This window comes from Pogona vitticeps, chromosome ZW-PAR (assembly GCF_051106095.1).
Source record: "Pogona vitticeps strain Pit_001003342236 chromosome ZW-PAR, PviZW2.1, whole genome shotgun sequence".
NCBI classification, from domain to species: Eukaryota; Metazoa; Chordata; class Lepidosauria; order Squamata; family Agamidae; genus Pogona; species Pogona vitticeps.
Window position 1 is genome coordinate 9,591,421 of NC_135800.1, and position 13,320 is coordinate 9,604,740.

Sequence of the window (13,320 nt, forward strand, 5' to 3'; positions counted from 1 at the left end):
TGTGTGAGAATAAGCCACGTTACTTTATTTTATTCACCTGATTGTTTTATTTACCCTGTTTGTATTTAAAATAAACCTTATTCTTTTATTGTTTAAAAATCCATCCCTGGTCTGTGTGACTTATTATAGGGAATGGTTGGTGGCAGCTTAGTAACTGTGTGACATATCCCAGTAGCTGCATTTATTTTTAAACCTCCTGTCCCACTGCAGACCTCCTGTGGCCTTTTTGCTCTGCTGAGATCTGCTTCTCACCTCCACGCAGAAGCTTCTAATCTCTGGCGCTCATCTCCTTCCTGCACCATCTCCAGACAATTAAATTACTGCTTTCTGATGGGAAAGAGAAAGAGCGTCTGAAGTGGAAGGAAGGCCTTTTTTTTCTTCCTGTTTCACAGGCGCTGAGCAGCTCCTCAGAAATAGAAGAGGAGATTGAATTTTCTTCCTCCAGATGGTGCCCATTGAACGTGTTCCAATTCTTCATTGTTGATGCTCTTCTTTACCACGAAGGCCGTCTCTTTCTCCTCTGGATCCAATGTTTCTACAGAGTTCGAGAAACTGTGTGCTCTTGGTGGCTGCTGTTGGTACATTTTGGTCTCGGGAAGACAGATCCTGCTTATAAGAATGGCTCTGGAGCTGTAGCAGGGAAGTCGCTTGCTTTCAGGAAGTGTGACTCCAGAACTGCCCTGGGCGAGCAGACACACGATCTAGGGAGAATACAGAGATTACAGAATCTAGTTTCATTTCAGCTCTGACAAGCCGCCACCCATCCACAAATGCATGCATGCGTGCAGCATCTCTAGCCTTAACAAAGCCGCCTTCTGCACCAGCAGCCCTAGGGGGAAAAAAGGGGGGGAACAGAGCACAAAAGGGATTTTTTGCAGTCCTATCCACTCCCTGTAGCAAATTACTTTCTGTTGGTTCGTTGAGTGTGTTGTCGGTTCTGTTGAAACAACAGTAGCAGCAAGAGAAAACTGGTTGTTTTGCGGTTGTAGCCCTGTCGTTTAGCGGCTAGCCACCATGTCCCCCATCGCCTTGAGGTTGTTAGAATGTCTGGCCCTATTTCGAAGTGTGCAGGCAAGCACTTTTGCATTACAGAATTGCGGAGGATCCTGCTGCATCTTCTTCCATGAGCCTTTAACTTCCTCCTACAAATCTAAGATGACCCAGGACGTCTGGCATAAAATACACAAAATACAGGGTGTACATTCTTTGGGCTGTGTTTGCGCTCTTGCGGCTGCCTTGAAACTACATGGCTGTGGTCCAGCCATTCACAGCGAGAGTCCAATATGGGAAAGGCCACCAGGCTGCTCTTCTGCCAAAACCTGCCTAATAAGTCTTGTAGAATTACCCGGCAACTCCGCATGGAGCTGGAGAAATGTAACGTGAGAGATCTCACACCCAACCTCTCCCTCTGTTTTCTACATGAGAAAATATTTTGAACTAGAATGGGGAAAAAAACCTGCCTTCAATTTGCAACTCCCACATTGTTTAATTTCCTTCTTTTAAGAAGCCAAATTAGCATCTTCGATGTTGAGAAAGAAGTCAAGCCAACGCCGCTTCCTTCGGCCTCATTAGCAACTCACAGCCCTGATGGTTTTCACTAAGTGCATTTCCTTAGACACCCAGTGCTGTGGCTTAGCGTGACATGAAAGGGAACTGCAACCTGTTGTATTTTTGTGCGCCAAGGAGAAGAGCCGGAGTGGGGTGTGGGTTGGGGGGCATCTTTTGGATAAGCCGAGCCCCACAGGCACACAATAAAGTAATCCATGCAGGATTTTGAGAAGGCTTTTTGTGAGCGAGGAAGAGCTGTCTCCAATTTTGTGCTCCTAATTGGGTCAGCTCGATCTCGGATGAAGAGGCCACACCGGGAGAAAGCCCCGTCCAAGTTTCTTGAGGAGCGAGGCGAGAGGTGATTTTTCCCATTCTCGCAGTGGGAGCGCAGGACGCAACTTTCCATTAAAAATTCCCCCCCCCCTGCAGTTTAGAGTGATATTTTATGGTGTCGTTACAGCTGCCGTTCTCATTCTTCTGCCAGCCCGACCACCGGGCCCCCTCTTCTCTTTCTCTTTAGAAAAGTCATTAAGCTTGGATTGGAGATCAGCCCATTTCCTCCCCAGCTCCTTGGATATTAATCTGTTTTATTGGTGTTTCATTGGCAGCTCGGTGCAAATATTCGGAATTTTTGCATAATTGGCTCAGCAGCTGTTTTTCACCCTTTTCCCAGAGAGACTAGCAAGTGATTGAATTTTTTTAAAAAAATTGTATTATTATGGAGACTTTAGTGAATTTTGTTCTTGCTCTTTTCCTTTTACAGCAAGATCCTTAACTTAATTTCTGTTCCTTTCCTCCCATGGCAGAGGGGGAAGAAACGTGTCATGGTTGCATGATGAGAAAACTACGGATCTAGGAACAAGCTTCCTACCAAATATATGCATTTATTAATACAGAGGGCACACCAGTGTCATTGTTCATCATTAGTATTTCTTCATATTTTTATGCTTTGGAAAAAGTGCTATCTTTCAGTAAATAGCAGGAAGTCTCATCAGATTTAATAACAATATTAAACTGGTATTTTTAAATATATATATATTTGCAGAATATTTTTGATATACCACTAAAATTCAACCAGTTTTCCCAGTGCCTTGAAGTTTCCATGAATTAATTAACTTAGTGAAGAACTAATTGATTGATTCAGTGAAGATTAATAATTAATTAATTTGCTTTCTGAATTAATTGAGGGGACTGATGACCTCACGGCATGTTCCACTACTTCTCGAAGCACTATTATGTCATTTGTCTTTGTTCTGAAATTCATAATGGTCTGGACTGTCTTTATGAAATGACTCTCTGGAACTTTGATTCATATAAAGACGTCTACTCTTACAGTGGACCCTTGACTTACAGACGGCTTGACTTACAGACTTTTTGAGTTACAGACTTCTCTGGCCGCAAAATTTAGGTTTGACTTGCAGACTGAGATTTGACTTACAGACCAGAAAAGAACCAAAATGGAACAAAAACGGCCTGTTACAGGATTAATCGGTTTTCAATGCACTGTAGGTCAATGGAGACTTGACCTACAGACTTTTTGACTTGAGAACCGCCTTCCAATACGGATTAAGTTCTCAAGTCAAGACCCCACTGTATATGAATGTTTCTTTGAATGGATTTAAACTTCTAACAGCCGTCCTAGGCAGAACTGACTGGTGGCCAAGTTATGGAACGTGATTAGAGAAGCGAGTTTTGTAGAAGTCCTTGAACCACAAACCATGAATTTTCCCAAACAAACGATGAATTGGTTCATCTATTCATTTGGAATAATTTCTTTAGACACCCCCCAGGCTGCCCCCCTCCCACTTGCCATTGACTTCATTGCCTCCCTACCTTGTCCTGCCTTTGCCTCCTTCTCCTCCACCACCACTGCTGTCTTGAAAGGCAGCTGGCTACCTGTGTGCATGGCCTACCTTTAGTTGAGAGGCGGGTGGACACATGTGCACAGGCATCAGGCTAGCCAGGAACCATCTGGAGAGAAAGGAAGAGAGAGAATGAGAGAGACAGAGAGAGAGAAACTGGCTGTTTCCTGGCTGGCTACCTGGGCACCTGTGCCCTCCTGTCAGCTGGGCAGAGGCAGTGGGAAGGGTATGGGGGCCAGCTGTTGGGGGGGGAAACTAACCAAGTTAATTGCATTGCTCAAAAAATTGTGGGTTTGGGGAAGTTCGGGTTCTCCAGTTTGAATGAACCTGAACTGATCCAAATCAACAAATTAGTGATTTTTACAAACTTCCTGGTTTGTAGTTAGCGTCATGTCCACCTCAGATTATGATCTGTTCTCCAAAGAAGGAGGGACAATTTCTGAAATGGATGGCGTTTGCAAGAAGGAAATCCCAAGCACTGTCCCCTTACTAGGTAGGAGCCCTCTCTGCATACAGTATTCCTGTTTCTTCCGTGCTGCATCCAGCCTCATCTCCTTTACTCGTCTTATTAAATAGACCCCCCCCCCGAATCACATTTAAGCATTGATGTTTGAACACCATGTTTGATTTGCAGAGATCTGTTGACTGTTTTTGTGGCTTGTCTGTTCTGCATGATACAACTAGTTGGGATTTTGATCAAAACTACCGGATGATAAAGCTGACTGGATAGCTCAGTGGTTTAGGTCAGTGGTTCTTAACCTTTGTTACTCGGATGTTTTTGAACTGCAACTCCCAGAAACCCCAGCCAGCACAGTTGGTGGTGAAGGCTTCTGGGAGTTGCAGTCCAAAACTCCTGAGTAATCCAAGGTTAAGAACCAGTGGTTTAGGTAACTGGTTGTGGAGTCAATTCCCCCACTGGGCCTCCTGGGAGTAGAGCCAGCCTCGGTAGCCTTGGGCCAGCTGCACAATCCAGGGCTACCCCTAGCAGAAGGAAAAGGGGAACCGCTTATGAGCACTCTTTAACTAGAAAACCAGGGAAAGGGTCATCATAAATCAGAACTGACTTGACAGCACATCATGATGATGATGATGATGATGATGATGATGATGATGATGATAGAAATGCAGCCATCTGCCCAGTGTCATTTCTAAAAACATTTTCATGTACATTAAACTTCTCAGGTATTTTGTATGGTAGTCTTGTATTGTTCTCTCTTCTCTTTGCTTTGCTTTGCTTCCTCCTCCTCCTCTTTCTTCTTCTGAAGGGTGTAGCCAACAGCCAGCTGGGGAGCTGTCCAGAGTCCTGATCAAATGCTGCTGCTGGACAAAGTCCTTTTGTCTCACAGGCATAAGTTCCGAGCGCCCTATCTGGCTTTTCTTTTGCTACATGGAAACATAGTCTAGCGCTATGTATGGTTGGATGCTGTGCGTGAATTTAAGGCAGATGCTAGAAGAAAACCCTGTGCCGCCTTCCTTCCTTTCATTTTTTTAAAAAAAAAGTTATTTTCCCCTTGTGAGAAATTGGAGTGCCGCCTGGCCTGTTCTAATGAGAGTCTCTAATTGCCTTGAAGTTTTGTATGCATCAAGCGTGACTGTGAGATGCGCAATTAATGGCGGGGCAGCATAGAAACACGTGGCCAGCATCGCTAGACAATGTGAGGTGGGGCCGGTTTGCCCCCGGCTGATAAGTTTATGTTTGCATGGGTCACTGGCTAGCGGATGATGGACAGGCTCAATGAAGGGAAAGATGTTCTTAAATCTAGTGAGCAATATAAATGTACTGGCCACAATGGAGGACCTGTGTCTAAAATGCAAGGAGATTATGGAGTTGAAAAACTAGCCCTCTTGGTTTTGTACCCTGTTCCCACATTAGCTGACAACTAAATGAGCTGTGACTTCATTTTGCTTCCCAAATACTGTGCCATGATTGACATGCAAGTGAACCTCAGTTGTTTCACCTGAAAATTCTTAATTTTCCTTCCTTGTAGCTATCTCTAGCACAATGCCCATGGAATTGGATGCAGCTTTTCCCTCCTTTTCCTCTTGATTTCTTAGGCTTGGGGCATTTTTTTCACCTTGCTTTTACTGTATTTTTTGCACCATAAGACGCACTTTTTCCCCACAAAACAGGGGGGTGGAAAGTCTGTGCGTCTTATGGAGCGAAGAAAACAGATTATATTTTCCTGTTTTCTTTTCCTAAAAAATTGGTGCGTCTTATGGAAAGGTGCGTCTTATGGAGCGAAAAATACGGTAATTAAATATGTCCCTGAAAATTGTTTTGTTTTTTTTGGGGGGGCAAACTCATGGTCTCTGTGCATCCTTCACCCTTTGAAGTTACCTGGCCTTCTGGGTTGCTTGCCCAAGTGTTTCCAGACGCATATATCAAGTCCCATCCCTTGAATAAATGGCTGCTTCCTACATCACACAGTTGAGCAGGTTCAAAATTGTGCCTGCAGTAGCTGTAAAGAAGGAATACCGATCACTCTTCCTCTCTCTTTTCCACCCTTCACCCCCCACCCCCCGGTGTCTCTTGTCTATCAGAATTATTACTCTAAAGTTCTGTTTGAATAAAAGACTCCTCGTGGTCACGCCTCTAACTTTGATGCGACTTGATGAATGGTATTAACAACAGGGCCTTTTGGAGATCTTGCTGACTGGATAGCTCTGTGAGTTACTTGGTCTCTGGCTGCAGAGACCTAGTAGATTTCCCCACCGGGACTCCTGCCAGTAAAGTCCCATTTGTGCAGCCATGGACAAAATGCACAGTCCCAAGATGCCACCGGGAAGAAAGGAATGATAAGCCACTTATGGGTATTCTTTACCTGGAAGCCCTGAGAAAGGTCTCCAGAAGTCAGAAGCACATGATTATTAAGGGGTCACTCATTCATTGTCATCATTGCGTGCTGTCAGAAGTGGTTTACCTTTCTGGGGCACCCTGGGATCATGCAGCTGGCCCAAGGCCACCCAGGCTGGCTCTTCTCCAAACGTCCAAACTCTGCCAGAGACCTAAAGCACAGAGTTTTGTAGCCACTTATTCATAGAATCAGCATAATTCAGAAATGATGGGATGACACACAACAACAAGCTTGATGTAGGCTGGCTTTTTTTTCCCAAGCGGAAGGGCTGGAGAGCCTTAAAAAGTAAATCAAGGCGTGGGTGTGTGGGATGATGGTAGCTTTTAAAGGCCCCTTTCCCTGCATATGTTCTTTTTAAAAAATTGAGACAACAAGGGAGTAATTCTAAAAAGGGGAAGCTAAGAGCAGAACTAAATTTAGTGACTAAGTGTTAAGGGTATGGAGTTTCAGAACATCCAATGAGAAATGCAAATTATTTCAGTTGCAATCGTTATTTTGAAATTATATGTGTCTTAAAAGGCAGGGAGAAAAAAGAGAGGGGGAGGAGGAGTAAAAGGGGAGGGGGGAAGGGAGGAAAATTTTGCCAAGTATTTTTAGCTGCGTCTTGGGTTCTTTAGATATTTAACAAGGGAAAAAGAACAAAGTCTGGGGTTGTTTTATCCCATTTTGTTCTTGAAAAAGACGATATATTTAAAAATGTCAAAAAAAAACTTCAAGCTTCTATCTTGGACGCTTTTAAACAGGCTTGCTGAACTTTGATGGAGACTCTGGATGAGACCTTTGAACTTATGAAGTGGCCACAGCTGGCTTTACTTTGATATCAATGTGGGGCGAGAGAAGGGGAGAATCAAATAATAAAACAAAACAAGCCATGGGTAGGTGTCCCAATGGACTCTTATGTAAACCCCCCCCCAAAAAAAAATTCGCTGGAGGCTATGCGTCCTCCAGAGCCTTTTCCCTTCCCCCAGAATTTCTCGTCCTCGCCATTGCTTTGTCTCTTGGGAGGCCCGGTGTACATTCCCGCTGTGTTGCAACCGTCTTTCAACAGACATAAAGAATAGGCAAAGCTGTACCGTCGCCTTGGGGTTGCAGAGATGGAAAGACCGAATTCCATGGGTTGAGGTGGGAGCGCGGAGGGCCACAGCCCTCTTGAAGGCCAAGAAAGAACATTGTGCCAAGAGGCTGTACATGCATTATCAGAGAAGTTTTGCTCCTGCTAGAAAGAGCAAGACCTCGCATAAAGCTGCCCCATTTAGCGCTGGTGCATGATAGCACAGACAATCAAGTGTCCATGTTGTGATCCTCAACTAGCTGAAGGAGGTAGACCAGACTTCCCGGAGACTCAGGACTCAGTCTCCTTGCTGTTAGGTAGACAAGGATTTCCAGAACTCCCGGTGGAAAGGCCCTGTTTAGCGTTGACTCAATTAGCACTGCATTTTCTTCAAGCGCCTTCTGAGCACTTATTCCTCTGCTCCAACCACCTGTTGCCCTGGGGAACTGCTGAGATGAAGGGCAACACAGTCGAGCGTTGCCCTTTGAACTGGAGAGACCGAAGCCTTGCAATCTGCTGCACCAGGCTATTCTCTGAAAACGAACTTAGGGAGGATGAGAGGAGCATTTCCGTCACTCATCCAGCCCTAACGTGGAACTGTCCGTGGTGCTGATCAGAGCCTGTGTCTCAGAACCGTAGGGGGAAAAAATCACTAGATACTGAGACCTACAGGAGAAATTCTCTTAAGAGTAACGTCGTCGCTGTAGGGATGGCAGTCTCTCTTTCTGCGTTCCTCCCAGCCTATAGAATCCTCTTCTTTTGGCTTTGCAAATCATTCCCATTCTTTCTGCTTTTAGGGAAGATCTGCCCCCTTTAACTAGCCTTTTAAACGGTCGTAATGACTACTGTGAATTTTGTTGAATCTCTCTAGTCACTGTGCTGCGTTTTGCAGTTGTTTCTAAGGTGTTTTAATTATTCCTGCCAACCACTTTGCTTTTGATCTAAAGATGGGAGACACATATAATGTGTGTGCCTTCAAATTGCATTTGACTCATAAAGACCCTAATAGGGGTTTCAAGGTCAGTCAAGGAGTGGTTTTGCCAGTGCTGCCCCCAAACTATTAAGTTTGCATCCCTGATCAGGGACTTGAACCCAGGTCTCTTGAGTCCTGGTATGTCAATCTAGCCACTATAGCACACTGGGCAGTATAAATGTCACACACACAAATACATTGGAAAACCAGTCACAAGCCATCAAATGGGGAAGCAGTTAGATTTGTCAGCATCTTCTTGCTGTCTGATAAACCTTTTTGAAAAAGTAGTTTTCATGACATGAAATTTGCAAAGAGGTGGCATGATGGTGGTTCTCGCACCGCCACCCAGTCACCTCTGATCTCTACAACAGCATTGTGAAAACAGCACTATAATCAATGTAATTGGAGATCAGAGTTAATGAGGACCTTGGCGTTTGCAAAATCCCCCAAGTGATGTTGTGCTTCAGACGTTAGATAACGAAATGATTGGGCTCAACTGAAAATCAATTTGACTAATTAGAAGGTGCCTATTCCTAGCTTTCCTCTCTCTCTCTCTCTCTCCTCTGTGTGTGTGTGTGTGTGTGTATGTGTGTGTGTGTGTGTCTAAAGAAGGACAAGAAAAGATCACTGCCGGATAGCTCAGTGGATTAGATCTCTGGCTACAGAGCCAGAGGTTGGGAGTTCGATTACCCCCTCTGGCCCTCCTTGACAAGGGCTGGATTGGATGATCCATAGGGCCCCTTCCAGCTCTGCAGGTGTAAGCTTATTATTCTTAAGCTACCTGTTGCTCTCAACCTTCTGCCAGCTTGAGCAGATGGACTTTTTAAAGGCAGTGGTTTCTTTCCATTATGTAGAAACAGCTAACTCTATTATTTTGTTCAGAAACGTCCAGGAGGGTCATCATTCTACTCTCTTGCCTTGGGGGGGGGACAGCAAAGAGCATCTGCTGGAACCTTAAAGATTAAGGCCTTCAATTTGGCACTAAGTGATCGCAGGCTGCAGCCCACTGTGCACCTGAAAAAAAAATGGTCTGGAGACCCCCATCCCTTAAGTCAAGCCAAGCCTGTTTGTTTTTAAGGTGCCAGAAAACTCTTGACGGCTATTATTTTGTGGTTCCTTCTTAACCCTATCAGAAGCTCTGCAGAGGTGAGTTTTCTCCCAATGTCAGTTATTGGCTTCCCTCAGCAGGTGGATACACTGGGCAAAGACCTGACCTGATGGTAGTCTCCTAAGCATGCAACTTTCCCCGTTCCTCATCAGCCCTGGGAACCATTCCTCTGTCCGTTTCCCTCTTGCCACTCTTTTGCTCCTGCCCTATAATAGGAGGAACGTTGCGGGCGAATGTCGTTGGAGGTGTCTCAGCAGTTTCTCATACCATGAGCTCACCTGTTCTTTTTACCTGTTGGCAAAGGTTATCCAAGATTTCAGAGAAGGACTCTTTTCTTATCCCATCTAGAGGTATCAGGAATTGACGTTCTGACTTTTTTCTTTGCAAAACTACTTCATAAGCCAAAGATGACAACCGGCAACTCAACACACCCTCTAACATTCAGCTCCGGTGGGTGGGGCTCCGCCTTTTGCGCAACTTGGCTCCTGTCCATGCGCATGAGTCCACCCCCCCACACACACGCACGCTCTGGGTTCCATCATGACCGCAGCCTAACATGATCGCTTTGCGGAGGGGGAAGACTACTGCACAGAGGGAGGAAGAGGCGTGGGCATGCATGCATGACCCCAGCTTAAAGGGAACCTTGCTGGCGGTCCTTCTCTAAGTCATTACCTCCTAATCCTTTCTCAGGCCATCTTCCCTCCCTGCTCAGAGTCTCTTGTCTCCCACCATTGGACCTATTCCAAAGAATATTTTCATATCTTCATAAATTCTTCTCCCATGGCCGCCCCAATCTTTAGAGACAGCACACAGACACAAATAGATTGGAGTGCTTCTACGTTGGTCGCTAACATCCTTGATTTGCCTAGGAAAGTTGGGGAGGGTAGGACTTTTCTGTCTTCCTGCTGTCTTGTCAATGAACCAACCTTTTCTTCCTTCCCAAATTCCCATTTTTTTTCCTGTGGTTTCCCCTGCAGGGAGCAGCTTTGTCGTCAGCGAGGGAAGCTATTTGGACATCTCCGACTGGCTTAACCCGGCGAAACTTTCTCTCTATTATCAAATCAATGCCACGTCTCCTTGGGTGAGGGATCTCTGTGGACAGAGAACGACAGATGCATGCGAGCAGCTCTGTGATGAAGAGACGGGTAAGTGTGGGTTTTGGGATGAACAGCGGTCGAGGTTTCTGGCTGTGGAGCCAGAGGTTGGGAGTTTGATTCCCCCGTGGGGCCTCCTTGGCAAGGTCAGGGACTCAAGGATCCCTCCAAGCTCTGCAGTTCTAAGATAATGATGTTGATTAATGTCTTCCTCAATGAAGAGGGAGAGTGGGCTGTGACTCAGCTGAGAGTATCTTCACAGTAAAAAGGCCGTTGGCTGTTTATGCCTGTTCTTGTTGTAGTCTTAAGGTTTTAATGGAGTATCTCTGATAGGTCAGATATTTTGGCCAATTATGATCATCCTTTTTGTTTGTTTTTTTTGGATGTGCTGGATGGAGAATCTAGGCATCCACACTTTTGCTCTAGAGGAAAGTTCCTGACTTCTTGCAAGCTTGGCCTCTGTGTTCTCGTGCTGTGCTTTGTTCTTGCAAATATACTCCATTCTTTAATGGGTGCTACATTTAGAAAGATACGGAGTCCTTGAGGAGCCCATGCTTTACAGCCTTGGGTCTCCCTGGATGTTCTTGGAAAACAATCCCCAGAGTGTTAGCACATGCTAATGGTAAAGGTTGGGAACCAGTGCCTGTAATGAAGAAGGGAAATGGCTCCTTCTCAAGTATCTTTATTGGGAGCTGTTACAATATTCTTTTTATTTTAACTATTTGCCTAAATGGGGAAGGATGGAAGAGAGCTTTTTTTTTTTTTTTTTTGCAGCGAGGTTTCCACTTGGAGCTATTCCTTGATGTAAGATCCTGTTTACGCACAGTGTCTCCCAAACTTGTCTTCTCTGTTGTTGGGCATCCCATAATCTCCGTGACCATTAGCCATGCTGGTTTGTTGTTTGTGCCAATGGAATCCCAACATCTAGGAGCCATGTTTGGGAATGACAGGTTTAGATATGATGTGGAAACGATGGTTTCATCACATAGAAGCTGCAGATATTGAAATCGTATCAGCTTTTGCATAAGGTTGGTGTTAAATTCCTGTGGCTCATTGAAGCAAATTGATGATGGGCTGAAACACATCTTGGTGGTGTGGTTGGGCACTTGACCAGCGGTAGGACCAAAATATACCACGGCACCTTGTCAATGAGCTGCATTTAGCCATGTCCACTTACCAAGCTTTCTATGAACACCAGTAAGGATTCTGGTCATGGTCCTGAATATCATTTAACATTACAAAACATTAATAATCAACCATGCAGACTGTATTGGGACCATAAAACTGGTAATAAACTGAGAATATATTTATTTTATTTCCATTTAAATGTCCTGTATTTGAACCACACAGGGTCCCTGTAGGCTAAATCCATGTAATTGCCAATTCTAGGAGCCTTTAGAGTAGTGTCTGACAGACACATAAAGTGGAGACGAAAAATTCTCTCCGAATTCTCTTAAAAACTGCCTTTGCAAGGGGTCTACATCCACTGTTCAACACTTAATTTTCACAAGCTAACCCTGTCAGTAAATATTTCTAATCCATCCGTATATAATAGTGTTTTGTATCTTGGATATGAGAATAACTGCATTCACTGCCACCCAGTCTGATGGGTATCTGCCTTTGATAAGGTATGGTGAGGTAACAATGGGATATGTTGATCAAATCTCCTGTTGCCCTTGAGTATTTCTATGGGCTTTTCATGGTTTGATGGTTCCCGAATATGAATGCATCGTGCCATTTGAATAATCACAGTAACTGTCAGGTGAAATCCAAGAGACATTACAAAAATTGCATGGATGTTTTCCGCTTAACAGGTGCCCTTTCCCCTTCTAAATCCTCTCTTCATGGGGTTTGTGTGTGTGTGTGTGTGTGTGTGTGTGTGTGTGTGTGTGTGTGTGTGTGTGTGTGTGTGTGTGTGTTAAATGTCAGTTTCAATGAACAGCTTGGGAGGAGGGAAGAACAGGCAGATCCTCTGAGAGGGAGGGAGAACGAAAGAGAGGTTTTAACATTTGTCGGAACTGGAAGGCTTTGCTGGAATTTGGAAATGTAACCACATTGAGCCTTAACCTTGTTGAAACCTTCTAATGTTAAACATAATGTTCGGAAATTACAGAGACCCTTAAAAGGAAACACAGATGTGGTTTATCCTTGTGCAGTAAGTGGGACATTCTAATTGACTAAAATAAAGAGCTAAAAATCTGCTTTGTGTGAGATGCTTGGATTTTATTGTTGCTGATATTACTCTAGGAGAGAACTTGCACAATTTTGAAAACATTTTTTCCCTGTATGCCTCTGAAATATACGAAGCTGGGAAATGCATTCCTTGCTGCTTTATTTCAGGAAGTAGTAATCTCAGTAGCCTCAGATGTGTTGTTTGTGTCTTTCCTCTTCTTGTGTGCTTGTTCCCTGTGTGTGCTTACCTTCATAAAAGGGGCGGGGAGACACTAGTTTTGTGCAAAATATTTTATGCAAATTACACAGTGCATAACAGGGAAGAAGGGTTTTGGGCTCTTGCCGATGCTAAGATTGCTCAAAGGGGTTGAAGATTTCACAACTTCTCTTGCATTTAGGTGTCCTGTCTCAACCACAATGCCAGCAGCAACCAACTTTCCCCACAACTCATAAACTAGCAACAGTCTGAGTTGGAACAAACAACCTTACAAAATGAATACTGCTGATGCAGTCGGTAGGGACTGCCCTAATAGCTTAAGTTCAGAGACAGTTTTGTGTCACATAGAAAAGATGAAGGGATCTGAGTGATCGCCTAAGATTTTATGACACCAACTCCTGGCAGAAAACATAGGTGATGGGTGCACAGCTTTGGCCTGT

General features: G+C 44.5%; 1 protein-coding gene across 5 annotated transcripts in view; it reads left to right on the forward strand.

Moving 5' to 3' along the window:
- Positions 1–13,320, forward strand: part of ASTN2 (astrotactin 2) — a 473,842-nt gene that overhangs the window by 240,883 nt on the left and 219,639 nt on the right. For all 5 annotated transcript variants that reach the window (XR_013539660.1, XM_072984878.2, XM_072984877.2 and 2 more), the window contains exon 7: positions 10,375–10,542. Coding sequence is in view for 4 of the 5 variants with exons in the window: in XM_072984878.2 (XP_072840979.2) it covers positions 10,375–10,542 (168 nt within the window). In the remaining variant the exon portion in view is untranslated. The remainder of the gene's footprint in view (positions 1–10,374; positions 10,543–13,320) is intronic.